The sequence below is a fragment of the Bos javanicus genome, chromosome 22 (assembly GCF_032452875.1).
Source record: "Bos javanicus breed banteng chromosome 22, ARS-OSU_banteng_1.0, whole genome shotgun sequence".
Taxonomy (NCBI): domain Eukaryota; kingdom Metazoa; phylum Chordata; class Mammalia; order Artiodactyla; family Bovidae; genus Bos; species Bos javanicus.
Genome location: NC_083889.1, coordinates 37,023,343 through 37,036,610, shown reverse-complemented (window position 1 = coordinate 37,036,610; position 13,268 = coordinate 37,023,343). Strand labels below are relative to the sequence as shown.

At 46.8% G+C, this 13,268-nt stretch overlaps 1 protein-coding gene across 1 annotated transcript in view; it reads right to left on the bottom strand.

Annotated features, from left to right (window-relative positions):
* Positions 1 to 11,947, bottom strand: part of PRICKLE2 (prickle planar cell polarity protein 2) — a 349,584-nt gene extending 337,637 nt beyond the window's left edge. Inside the window, exons 1-2 of the mRNA XM_061396478.1 lie at positions 11,614 to 11,947; positions 10,748 to 10,833 (exon numbers count right to left, since the gene is read on the bottom strand). Of these exons, the coding sequence (XP_061252462.1) occupies positions 10,748 to 10,833; positions 11,614 to 11,655 (128 nt within the window). The 5' untranslated portion in view covers positions 11,656 to 11,947. The remainder of the gene's footprint in view (positions 1 to 10,747; positions 10,834 to 11,613) is intronic.
* Positions 11,948 to 13,268: the final 1,321 nt, after the last annotated feature.

Sequence of the window (13,268 nt, the reverse complement as noted above, 5' to 3'; positions counted from 1 at the left end):
TGCACACTTACATAACAATTGGATCAAAATGAATTGTTTTAAATACTATTTACTATTTTAAGTAAATGTACCTGCCTGAAACTCTGCTCAGTGTTATGTGGTAGGCTGGATGCGAGGGGAATTTGGAGGAGAATGGATACGTGTATATGGACGACTGAGTCCCTCTGCCGTCCACCTGAAACTATCACAACATTGTTAATCGGCTCTACTCCAACATAAAAGAAAAAGTTAAAAATAAACCTGCCATAAAATGCTATCACCATGATTCTGTAATTTTAAAAAAGTTATCCAAAATCCCTAGCTGCTGCTGCTAAGTCACTTCAGTCATGTCCGACTCTTCGCGACCCCATAGACTGCAGCCTACCAGGCTCCTCCATCCATGGGATTTGCCAGGCAAGAGTACTGGAGTGGGATTCCGCTGCCTTAGCAGTTGGACACAACTATTAATGGTTTTGTGTCCCAGAACCAAGGAAAACATGATTGTGTCCTTCCCTATGGCTTCAAATATTCGAGACTCAGGATGATGGAGAGTCTCCCAGTTATCTATTGTTTGCAAATTCGTGTCTTCATAAAGATGACCGAAGCCTGTCGCTATAATTTCCGAACAACTCAGCAAGTCGCTACAGAAGCTCCAAAGACCAAGTCATCAAGGATGCAAATGACAGGAGCGCTCCTGGGTGCCTAACTGCGAAACAAAAGACTTTGAGAAATTATATTATTAGAGTAATTGCATAGTGTCGTTGAAGAAAGAAAACACCTGCATTCTTCTAATAAGTTCCCCAGAGGCCTAATTCCTCAGCATGCAAACGTGAAGGACCTGCTCTGGATGTTATATGTACACATAATGAGTCAGCTTTAAAGAATTGTGAAGGCAGTTTCTGCATCATCAGGTAGTTTACCAACCTAAAATCAAATAACGCTCTCATTAAATGCCTTCTGACAGTCAGATGTGCTTGGGTCTGTCTTGCAGCATGGTGTGAGACTTAGTAAAGTAATGAGGAGCAGAAGTTCAAAAACACAGATCTGAAGACTGGATGATCATCTTGCTTATTTTCAACTTGCTTTGACCTCTGATTGGCTGAAGGGAAGTACTGCCAACTCCCTCCCTTAACTGAGCCCTCTGGTGGATGCTTCCTCTAGGAAACATGCAAATGGCATGTCTGAAGAATGCCCCCCCACCGCCAGCTTTCACAAACTCCCCAGAGGCCCCAGTTTGACACCAAAGTTATCAACAAGCCGAATGGAGCCCCCTTTAATGTATGCTGATCTGATTAGAAAATTGCAAGGAGCCTTTTACTGGACATCGCATTATATTTAATGCAATTTCTCACCTTTCAGACACCCCAATAAGCTCAACACCACACCCTCTAATTTTATAGGAGTTCCACCTTCAAGACCCCAGCCTCAAATAAGCCAACTAGCCTAGGGTTCTTCTGATATCTGACAATAGTCCGATGTCATCCCCAGGCCAGTGAGAATATAAGATTCTGTTTTTGCCAAGGTACTGTTTTATATTTAGACCATGGGAGTCAAAATGAAAGAGCTTAACACTCTCTCTTTGTTAAAGAATTTGTGAACTCAAGCCCTCAAGACCTGGTTTCAAACCCGACTCCACTACTTATTATTTACATGACCTAGGACATTTCACCTAGCTTCCCCTGGGCTTCAGGTTTTGTTTTGTTTTTCCCCCCAGATTTAAAAAGGAGAAAATAAAGGACATGCATTAGAAAACTGTTCTGAGGATGACAAAAGAAGAAAGAAGCCAAGCACACAGCAGGTCCTCAATCACGTCAGCTCCAGCCCAAGAACATCTCTGGGACAGGGAGGGTTTAGCTGCTTAGATGTCATGCTTAGCACAGACGTTGCCACCAAGTGGCACCTTTATCCCAATCTTCCATTCATAGCATCCTTCTAGTAGTACACATTCCTTACTCACTTCTTCAAATCAGTGGTCACAACATCAGATGACTACATGGCCAGCCAGGGATGTAACAGGTGATTCAGAGAATGTTGGGGACTGCAGAAAAATTTCAACAAGTGTATTCTATCTAGAAGGAAGCAAGGAATACGAGTTGCCACAATTTGTCATTGTTTTCACTATTTTTTCTTTATTCCAGAGGAAACCTTAAGTCTGAATTTTTATCCAAAATATCAATAGTTGGCAACTAGTCTAAATTTTAAATGCTGTGTAGTATCAACAAGACATAGGTACAGTGCAGATTTCATCTCAGGAGTTTTCAGGGTATGATCTGGGTTCAGGTATTATGTAAATATCCTTGTTTCTCATAGCTTAGAAAAGGGAGCTTCTGCTTAAGGGACTGGTGATTGTGTAAATGGAAGTGTTTAGCATGGCACACTGAGCACCAAGGAAAAAAATCATACTTATCAAGCAGGCTAGGAGAAAATGAAGAAAGTATTGTCTTGATTATGTGTGGTTTTTACTTTGAACATGAATTTTCAAGAGTGCCTGGCACAAAAAAAAGACCCTTCGTAAATAAATACTGATCCCAGGGGCAGAGTTTACATGTTGTCTTCCTGTTACAGACTGCAACCTGTTTTTACAAACATCATATGCTCTTACAAACATCACAACTTCAAAGAGATTGTGAGGGTATAGGGTCCAATTCTTCTAATTTTATTCAACCTAAAGTGTAAATATCCCCAGGTGAGTGTGCAATGAGCCATAGGATTCTGCTATTCCATCAGGAAGTCTAATTCCTTTAGAGGCTAAATCCTCACATCAGAGGGGGACTCCACTCTCTCTCTTCTGAGTTAAGGCTCTATGACAACGATCATCACCTCCATTTTTAGCAAATGAATGACTGTGGCTCATGGTGGGGAAGTGCCTTGTTCTGTCATATAATCTACAATGTCAGAGCCATGAACCCAGGTCTCTTGCTCCTTATCCAATTGTGTTTCCATTAAGCCTTCTTCCAACCAGAAATGGATATGAAGCCTATACATCATGCCCAGTGAAGCACAACACACACATTATCCCATTTAACACTCACAATAACCTCAGAGGATAACTTAGAGTAATAATAGTATTCCCACACTGAGAATACCAAGATTAGAAAACCAAGACAGGCTCAGAAAGGTTAAGTCACTTTCCTAAGAATACTCAGCTTATAAGAGGCAGAACCAAGACTACAGTTCCTACGAAGTATCTTCAAAGCCTGTCCCTTTAACCACTCAGCTAGAATGGGCACCTAGAAGCTCTCATGAGCTTCACAGAAATTTTTATGACACTGCCTGGAAATACTTATTTCTTCCCAGAAATCAATGCCCATGGTTCTCCCATATACAACACAGGCTGATCTTTTGATATTTTTGATGTCAAAATTCCCTTTAGGAAATGTTCCCTCAGTTCACGGGGAATTCCCTCTAGGATATTCATTAATTACAGGGTTAAAGGATAATCTTCCAGCTTTCTGAATCGAGAGACTGCAAAACAAGTCATTCGATTTCCTTTATCCACCAACCTTCAACAACAGAAGCATATGAATGGCGCTCTTTCAATAGGCTATGAGTATCACTTCGAGGGTTAAAGACAAGAGTGTATCTTGAAAACAAGATGGTGATCGATGCCACGTGTTCTCTCACTTTTCATCAGGTATAAATTGTTACTCGGGGGGATTAAACAAGGTTACTTGCCAGGTTGCTCCATAAGCGATATGTGTCAAAGTTTCACCTCGAAGAAAACACACAAATATAGTCCAATTTTTTAAAAAATGGGGGTGAAAGCTGGCACCATCTCTTTAGAAGACCATTTGACAAGAGCTCCACATCAGCATGTCATAGCACAAGATCTACTGTCATGAGCTATATGATAAAGAACAAAGGAAAACAGCTGAAGCAGCCACGAACCAAAGACATTTAACTCAATGATAACCCATATACTGGATTCTAAAAGCTAATAAATATATTAGATCTTTATATCATTTATATATTGACATATAAAGATGTCCATGAAGTATTGCCAAGTATGAAAAAAAGCTATAAAAGACCACATGTAGAATGCATATTTTCTACAAGATCTTAATAACTAATACATTAAATTTATTAAATAATCTTAATAAATAGATGATGATAATTTGAAATAAAACACCAAACCATAAACAACATATATCTCCAGATGTAAGGTGAGTAAATAGTTTATACTCTGTATAGAGCCAGCTAGGAAATACTGGATTGGCCAAAAAGTTCACTAAGGTTTTTCCATAACATTTTATGGAAAATCCTGAAAGACCTTTCTGGCTAACCTAGTACTTTCAGTTCTGTGCACCATGAGGGCTGTCTCAACTACTCAATTCAGCTATTGTCAAAGCAGCCATGCTCTTGTTTAGTCGCTGACTTGTGTCCGATTCTTTCCAACCCCATGGACGGTAGCCCACCAGGATTCTCTGTTCACAGGATTTCCCAGGTAAGAATACTGGAGTGGGTAGCCATTTCCTCCTCTAGGGGATCTTCCCAACCCAGGAATTGGACCTGTGTCTCCTGCTTAGCAGGAGAAGGCAATGGCACCCCACTCCAGTACTCTTGCCTGGAAAATCCCATGGACAGAGGAGCCTGGAAGGCTGCAGTCCATGGGGTCAAGAAGAGTCGGACACGACTGAGTGACTTCACTTTCACTTTTCACTTTCATGTACTGGAGAAGGAAATGGCAACCTACTCCAGTGTTCTTGCCTGGAGAATCCCAGGGATGGGGGAGCCTGGTGGGCTGCCGTCTATGGGGTCGCACGGAGTCGGACACGACTGAAGTGACTTAGCCTCCTGCTTAGCAGGCAGATTCTTTACCACTGAGTCACCAGAGAAACCCAAAAGGAACCAAAGATGAAACTAAATGAACAGGCATGGCTGTTTTCCATTCAAACTTTATTTATGGACTTGAAACTGAAATTTCAAGTAAATTTTATGTGCCACAAAATGTAATTCTGATTTTTTTTCTGGCAACCATTTAAAAATGTTAGGACTATTCTTAGCTACAAGGCTATAACAAGACAGCAGAATGATTTTGTTCTACTGGCTGTGATTTTCGGATTCCTGCCTTTGAAGGTAGGATTAAAGGTTTTCTTCTCTCTGCTACATATTCTTTATATGTGTGTGTGTACATGTATGAATGTGTGATGTTTTAAATCTTTCTATAATAGCCATGTCTTATTTCAAAATCAGAGCTAAAACAGCCACAATGGGATGAACTTATATATTTCCTCAAGAGAAAAACCTATTTAGGTGTTTCAGGTTCTATCAGGCATATTATCAAATGCCCAAGACATAAGTAAGGTAAGACAACCAGCTTTCTTAGCTGGTAAGTATCTTTCCCTACCTAGAGGACTGCGAGCATGTCTTATGCACATGTGCATTATACAGACATATGCACACGCACCCCACCTCCTTTTCCCCCACTTCTCTTGGCACATCAACTGACTGAGTGTTTTTCCTCCCCAAGCCAAAAAAAAAAAACAATCCAGTGGAAACCCATTTCTTAGCCAAATTACAACCCACTAAAGGAAAGCAGGCCGGCATCTCCCCAAATTACTGCCCCAATCATCAATCAACACAATTACCAGGGCAACAAAGGAAAGACGCTGTTCGAGGCACAGTCTTGGCTGACCCAGTGAGCGCTGCTTCGGGGGCGCGGTCACTCAGAGTCCAAGCATCCTGCCTGGAAAGGCAGCCCTTGTCCCCAGACTAACCACTCTGCATAATTATAACGACTTCACAAGGCTACTACTGCTCTGGGCTTTCCGTGTCAGCCGCTCATCAAAGTGCAACTCCAGGAGGCTTGTTCTGAAAGCCCGCCTTTTATTGCGAGAGTCAAATCTACATTTATCAGCAAAGCTGAAATGTTAAAGGGATTACAAGGAGCTTACAATCCACTGGAGGTTCATTGATCTGGTCTTGCAAGCCTCATCTCCACATGCCCTTTAGAAATGGCTGTAGTCTGTTCCCTGGTTTTCGGTTGCCTTTGATTTTTTAGCACCATTCTCATCCAGGTTGAAGGGGATGTTTCCTCCAGCCCTGAATCCAAAGGTTCTCAGAAATCCTTCTGCTAAAATTAAGAGAAGCTACTTGCATATTCCTCTATGAGTGGTACAGGAGAACATTTTCTGTAAATGGACAGATAGTAAATGTTTCTGGCTTTATAAACTGTACACTCTCGCAAGTACTCAACTCTATCATTGTAGCTCAAAAACAGCCACAGACAATACATTAATGCATGGGAGTGACTTTGTCCAGATAACAATTTATGGGCACTGAAATCTGATTTTCAAAGAATCTGCATACGTCACGAAATAGCATTCTTTTTTTTTCTAACCATTAAAAGATGTTAAAACCATGCATGACTTCTGAGTCATACAAAATAGGCAAAGGGTCTGATGTGCCCAGCAGGACCTAGTTGCCAACTCCTATTCAGAGTATGGTCCTGGACGAGCAGCATCAGCATCACCCAGGAGCTTGTTGAAAAATGCATCTTAGTTCCCTGCCCTGGAGCCTGCTGAATCAGAATCTGCATTTGGACAGGATCCCCTGGTGATTCACATGCCAGCCAAGTCTGAGAAGTCCTAGCCCAGAACACAGAATTTTGAAGTCAGAGATGGTTGGAATAGCATTGACTGGGGACTGAAGAACCTTACGCAAGCTGTGAAACCTAAGACTCACTTTCCTTATATATTAGAAGGGGTATAAATAATTGCACCCAGCTCCAAGGACTGTTACAAGGGAAAGATTGGAAGGATGGGAAAATAGGTCCCCGAAAGCAACTGGAATATTGGTGACCACAATGAGCCAAGATTACACCCATCAAATGAAGACCGCTTGTGTGTTGCCAGTTACTGCCACACAGCAAAGTCGGCCCCATGCTACCACAGCTTGGGATTCTTTAAGAGAAACTGGAAACCTGGCTGTTAATGTCAGAAAAAGTCCCCCGTTTAATGCAATGTGCAGACCACACAGAACCCACCTGCAGGCTGGGTATGAGTCGAGGGCCTCTAGTCTGTGACCTCTTCCTTAGAATAGAGAAGTCACTGGGGCAGACAGTCACAGAGAAAGCAGGCTGGGTGTTAAGAGCCAAATCCGAGCTTCATTCTCGGTAGCCAGGAGACCTTGGGCCAATGATGGAACCACTCTGAGCCTCAGTCTCCTCGTTAGGAAAAGCATCACATCCACCTCCCAGGCTTTGGTGAGGACGTGACAGAAATGCACGTACAAACAGGGAGACACACTTTTGGACAGAGTAAGCGTACAGCCTGGTCGCTGCTAACAGTTGCTTTGGTATCGCTATTCCTCAGTGCCTAGGCATTCAAAGGGCAAACCTTCACTGTCCAAATGGCTATTCCCCGCTCCCTACTCAACCTAGGTACAAACAAGCAAGTCCAATTAAGCCCTGCTCAGAGAGCTGTGGTATACATGGCACAGTATACTAAGTGCCTAGTTATTAATGATTTTCTCCTGGCCACAGTCCACAAAGATGCCTTAATCTTCCCCTTAATGAGAACTCCTTCAGCAGCCCTGTCCCTGTGGGATTTGCCCTGGGCTGCCATGAGGGGCTGCTTTTTATTTTTTTTGCGGGGGGTGGTGCAGATCACCTGCAGGGCACAGTGTTCACCTTTGCTCCCCAACTGCCCTACGTCGGGCGGAAGAGGGCGCTTTGGCTGACAGTTACAAACATTTTCTTCTCCAAGGCCAAGAAATTCTGTGGTTTTGTTATTTACTTTTTCTAAGAATTCCTAAAAATCCCCTCATTTGCCACCAAATGGTGTGGGTGATGCTATAATTGAAGGAGTATGATCCCTCAGGAAAATCTCCATAAAATATAACAGACTTTCACAGAACCTGAGGCAAATTTATCACACACAGGAGCCCCAGAGGGCAGAGAGTGAGCTGGAGTAAGCAGTGCCAGGTGCTGTAATTCAGCTTTCCGCAATCTTTACCATGCACATGAATCAGCTGGGGACCCTGTTAAGGCCTGAAGCCAGATTCACTAAGTCCAGGGCAGGGCCCGAGACTCAGCATTTCTAACAACGCTCCCATGAGATGCGGGCACTGGCAGTTCCTGACCCAGGTTGAATCAACAGGACCCTCCTCCTTTGCTTCATCTCAGTGTCTGTGCAAATGTCACCTCCTCAGAGAGTCCTCTCCAGACCACCTTATCTAAAATGTAATTATTTGCTGAACAAGAGCAGGAACCCTGTCTGTCCTGTTCGCTCCATCCCCAGCACCTGTCGAGAGCCTGGCACAAAGCAGGCCCTCAAATATTTGTTCAGAGGCGAGATCCCAGCGTGAGAGCTGAGGAAGATGAAACTCAGGGAGCCTGAGTCTTCTGCCCAAGGTCACACAGCTAGGCAAAACCAGAGCAAGGCCACAGCCCAGCTCCTCCCGGACTTCAAAGCCCCAGCACGCCAGAAAGGGAAGCAAAGTTTGTTTACAACCCGCTTCCTCCCTAGAACTTCGGTGTTGAAGGCAGGAACCCAAGTCTGTTCTGCTTGATGGAGATGCCTGCGGTGTGGACGATGCCGGGGAGGGGGACCTTGTGGAAGCCACAAGAATAGATGAGGTCCAGGAATGGCAGTATTTAGGGTGTCATGCTGCTTTGGAACAAGGACAATTCACTCTCCATGAAACAGGCCAAAGGCAGTCTTTCCACTTTGTGTCAGGCCTTTCCTCCTATTCAGACGTGACTGTCTCTCCCAGGAGCTCAGAGATCTCCCAAGTCAGAGTACTGGAAAAGGAGCATGCCAGGGATTCCTAACTGCCCAAGAAGAATCTTGTGCCGTAACTCAGAAATGGTTCTCCTTCTTCTCCAAAAAGTCACCCAAGAGCATGCCCGTGAGGGAAAAGGGGCAAAAGGCAAGAAGCTGTTTCCTTTCCAGCCATGAATGGAAATGCCATAAAAACCCTATTCATGGAGGCTTTCGGCTGCTAGTGGGGAAACTGGGCATGAAAACCCATCCCAGCCTCATGAAAGGCTCTCTTTCCAAAAGAAAGACTCCATAATGGGCTGAAAATAAAACACTTGTTTTCCCCTCACCAAACCAGCTGGGTTAACATTGCTGAAAGTTCTGCAAGACGCAGAGATCCTGACAATCTGCAGTGACCAGCAGATCCCACAACCTCTAGTGAGCTCGTTATGCTTCCTCCCAGGCACTAGCCGAGAGGAAGCTCAAAATAACTGACAGAAGCTAATATATATCGTACGCCTGGTATGGGGCAAACAATGTGTTTTCAACATCTGGCTTAATCCCTACAATAAAGCTGTGAGGTAAGTATCATTATGATGCCCATTTAACTGGATAGGAAAACTGAGACCTAGGGAGAATGACTGGCTGGAAGTCAGATTGGAAGCAGGGGACTCTGGCTACACTGTACCACTGCCCTACAGGCCTCTGATCAGAAGTTGTCCTAAAGGCTCCAGAGTAGGGGAGGAGCCAGAAATCATTCTCCTGTTCATCACTCTGCCTTCCCACCCCCAGTGGAGCAAAGAATGGATCAAACAGGAAGTGATCAGTAGTGCTGTCACACTGGATTTGCCTGACAAAATCAGGCTTCCACATGTATTTCCACATATCGCCCCTTTCACATTTGGGACACACGAGGGGCCAGTCCAGAGCCACCTACTGGGACTACAACATCAGCGGGACTGATGGAAGCCTATGTCTGCCCATTACATATTTATAAGGTCACCAGGCCTTGCATCCGACACAGAAGTTATTAAATGCTCGGGAGCCATAAGGGCTGCGCTCAGTGCCCTGAAACAAAGGCAAAGAGGCTGCCAGCCCTTCAGAGGCAAGAACAAAAGCATTTAATTTCTGAAGGAGCCGGCTGGGAGCTTCTTTAGAACTGGGTGCCCAGCACACATGACCAATTGGGAAAAAGAAGAGAAGCACAAACAGAGTGGCGGGGGGAAGCAAAGCAGGCTTTCTCCCTAGTATCCAGAAACAGCCTTCTTCAAAGGGGCATGGGGGGAGTGGGGGTGAGGGAGGAAGATGCATTAAGCAAAGAGAGAACGGGTTACAACACTGAAGAATTTTGTCCTGTCCCCAGTTTTGCCTTTTCATGAAGTTGCCAAGAAGAACCTCTCCCTTCTCTTTGTATTACCAAACAGAGCCTGTCAGCCTGCACCCTAACTTTTCCCCGCCAGAGCCTCAGCAGCCAGATGTACTGGGAGGGCACCCAGATTCCTTGTCCCCCAAACATAATCATTCCAATCCAGGCTGGGGCTGCCTGGAAGTCAACATTCACGGCACATTAATAAGAAACATCTGGCCACCGAAGAGGGTTGACACAGCACAGGCGGGCAGTGGTGGGTTTGCGGTTAGGACCCAGAGTTACAGAGGCTGAATTAAAAACACAATTGGAAAACACCAGCTAGTCCCAGGAATCCCACATATGCAGTACTGTGGCACTTGGAAAAACTGTCCTGCCTAAATCGAGTCATTTGGTACAGAGTGACTTAGACTCACAGAGGGTGGTACAAGAGACCCCAAACTCTCACATTAGGGAATTGCAGCCAGAGTTGGGCCCTCCTGCATCCACAGTGTCTGGCCGCCACTTCCACCTTCAATATTTGTAGCAGATGTAGTCCCTCTCTTAAAGGAACAGCCTTTGCATTCTTTCCATGTGACTTCAAGTGCATTTAAAAGGCAAAAAATGCACATGTGTGCATATATACACATATGTGGATTTATCTGTGCAGCTTCCCCCTGCAGTGGTGCTGTCTCCAGGAATCCCACATAAGGGGTCCTACCTCCATTTATGCAAGGCAAACCCCGGGCACTGGTCACCACAGGCATTACATGGCTGGCCTCTCTCGATCCGCCCCAGTCCGGTCAACTTCAAAACAAAAAGACAACACAAGCATGTTTCCACCACCGGGCTTCCTCCAGAGCCCCACTTGTGTCCCAGGCAGGACGGCCTGCCTTGCTCACCCCATCTCCTCTGATTCTACTTCAAAGCTCCTCTTGACGTTGGGGGATTTAGGGCAAGCGCTGCAGGGCCCGAGGGGTGGTCTCCCGCCTGGGGACGGCTGTGCGGACCCAGTTCGGGCTGCCTCTGGCGTGGGCACCAAGCCACTAAGAAATGGCCCTGGCTGGGGCTTTGTCTCCCCTAGACACCTTGGTCACGGGTTTCTAAGAAACAAAAGCAAGACCTTTCTGCTCCCCGGAGTCCCCGAGAGGCGACCATTGCGTGCTCTCCTTGAACCAGACTGACTGATGCTCCCGGGAAGGGAGCAGAACGGGACACCCCCCTAAAACCGCCCCAAAGTCAGGTTCACGGCTAGAGCTCCAAGACGCTGGATGCTGGGGCTTGGGTACGGGGATTCTGACCTGTCTGAAGGGAAGGGGCAAAGGAGAGGGCTTCCCTGGGCGCCCCCGGACTGTGACATTCAGGGTCACGGTTCCCAGCCCGGCTTTTCCCGGGATTGGGGATCCGGACTTAAAGCCTTCAGCCCCTACGAGCGCTCCCGCGCGCCCGGGCCGCACCCCCGTTCGCGGGGCCGGCTTACCTGGGGCCACAGGTGCGCAGCCGCGGGTCGGAGGGAGCCTGCACAGGGGCGCTCGCGGCGGGACGGGGCACCCGGAGACTGGCCCCGCTCGGGCGGGGGACACTCACCGAGCGGCTGGAGAGTCTTTTCCGGGAGCTCCGGCTGAACATGGCCGGGCGCCTCCTGCACGCAGCGCCGTCCGTTCGTCCGTCCGCACCGCGGCCGCGAGGGCGGGTCGCCTGGGCGGGCACCCTCGGCGGCCGGTGGCCTGTCTCCGCCTCGCTGCCCCCGGCTGGCTCCGCAGCGCACGCCTGGCCCTCCTCCCTCGCCCCTGCCTCTCGCCCTCCCGCCCGCAGGTCCCTCCCTCTCTCCCGGCATCCCCCCGCCCTCCCCGGGTTCGCCCCGCGGTCCACGGGCCCTTCCCATCCCTCCCGGAGCGCGCCCAGCTGTGCTATTTTCTCCCGTTCCCGGCTTCCCGCCGGCCCACCAGGGCCAACTCCCTTCCCTCACCTGGGCCCGCCTCCCCTCAAGGCTCTTCCCTCACCCTCGCCGTGGAAGTTAGGGGCAGGGGACACCTCCAGGTCCCTCTCCTGTAGCCGGGCTATGGGCGGGGGCGGGGGGAGGGGTGCCGAGGAGGGAAGAGGGGGGAGTTTTTAAAATTAAAACATAATTTCCCCACAGTAAAAATCACCCATCTTAGTGCAGAGTTCTGGCAGTTTTGATTAATTCACACAGACTTCCAACCACCAGCATAATCAAGGTACACAACAGTCCCATTACCCCCAAAATGGACTATTTTAAAAGTTTGTAAAACTTACATATAATCTACTTCGTATTTACTAAGTGTTGGTAGAGGAGGAGAAGGATGAAAAATGGCCCTATCTATTTCTACCCTCATTAAGTAATCACATACAGGGCAAGCTTGAAACCCCAGGGCCCATGTGCTCATTCTCTTGCTAGCTAGCCTTCTTCCTGAGTTCTTTTTGCTTGTCTCCTTACTATCCTAAAGGAAGTCAGTCCTGAATGTTCATTGGAAGGACTGATGCTGAAGCTGAAACTCCAATACTTTGGCCACCTGATGCAAAGACCTGACTCATTTGAAAAGACCCCAATGCTGGGAAAGATTGAAGGCAGGAGAAGAAGGGGATGACAGAGGATAAGATGGATGGCATCACCGACTCAATGGACGAGTCTGGGTAAATTCTGGAGTTGGTGATGGACAGGGAGGCCTGGCATGCTGGGCCATGGGGTCGCAAAGAGTCAGACACAACTGAGCGACTGAACTGAACCTTATCAATATATTAAAAAAAAAAAAAAAAAAAGATACAACAAGAGTACTGACCTCACAGCATTGTTGAGAGAAATGAATTAAGACACCTTAACAGTTTTACACGTTATAACAGGAGCCAACTGAGGGCTCATTTAAAGATCAGCTGTTAAAAAACAGAAGATTGCAAGCCATAGTGTCCGCTTGGCATGGATATTTCAGCTCAAATACCATCTCCCTTTGAGGCAGGAGATAGATGGGCCACAGGCTCAACAGTTTCTCCCCTGTGGACAGAAACTCCATAAAAGCAGGATGATGGAGGAGGCTGGACCATGCCCAGGTAAGAGATAAAAGACTACATATTCCTCACTCTTGAAGTTAAGGAGGCCTCCCTGATTACACATGCGCTGAAAGGTCCCTCAGAGGTTAGAAGGAAGGGGGGCGTCACTTCATAGTAAGTGATAACGACTACCCATAGGCCTCTTCACTAGAATCCAGCTTGGCTAAGAGGTGTGC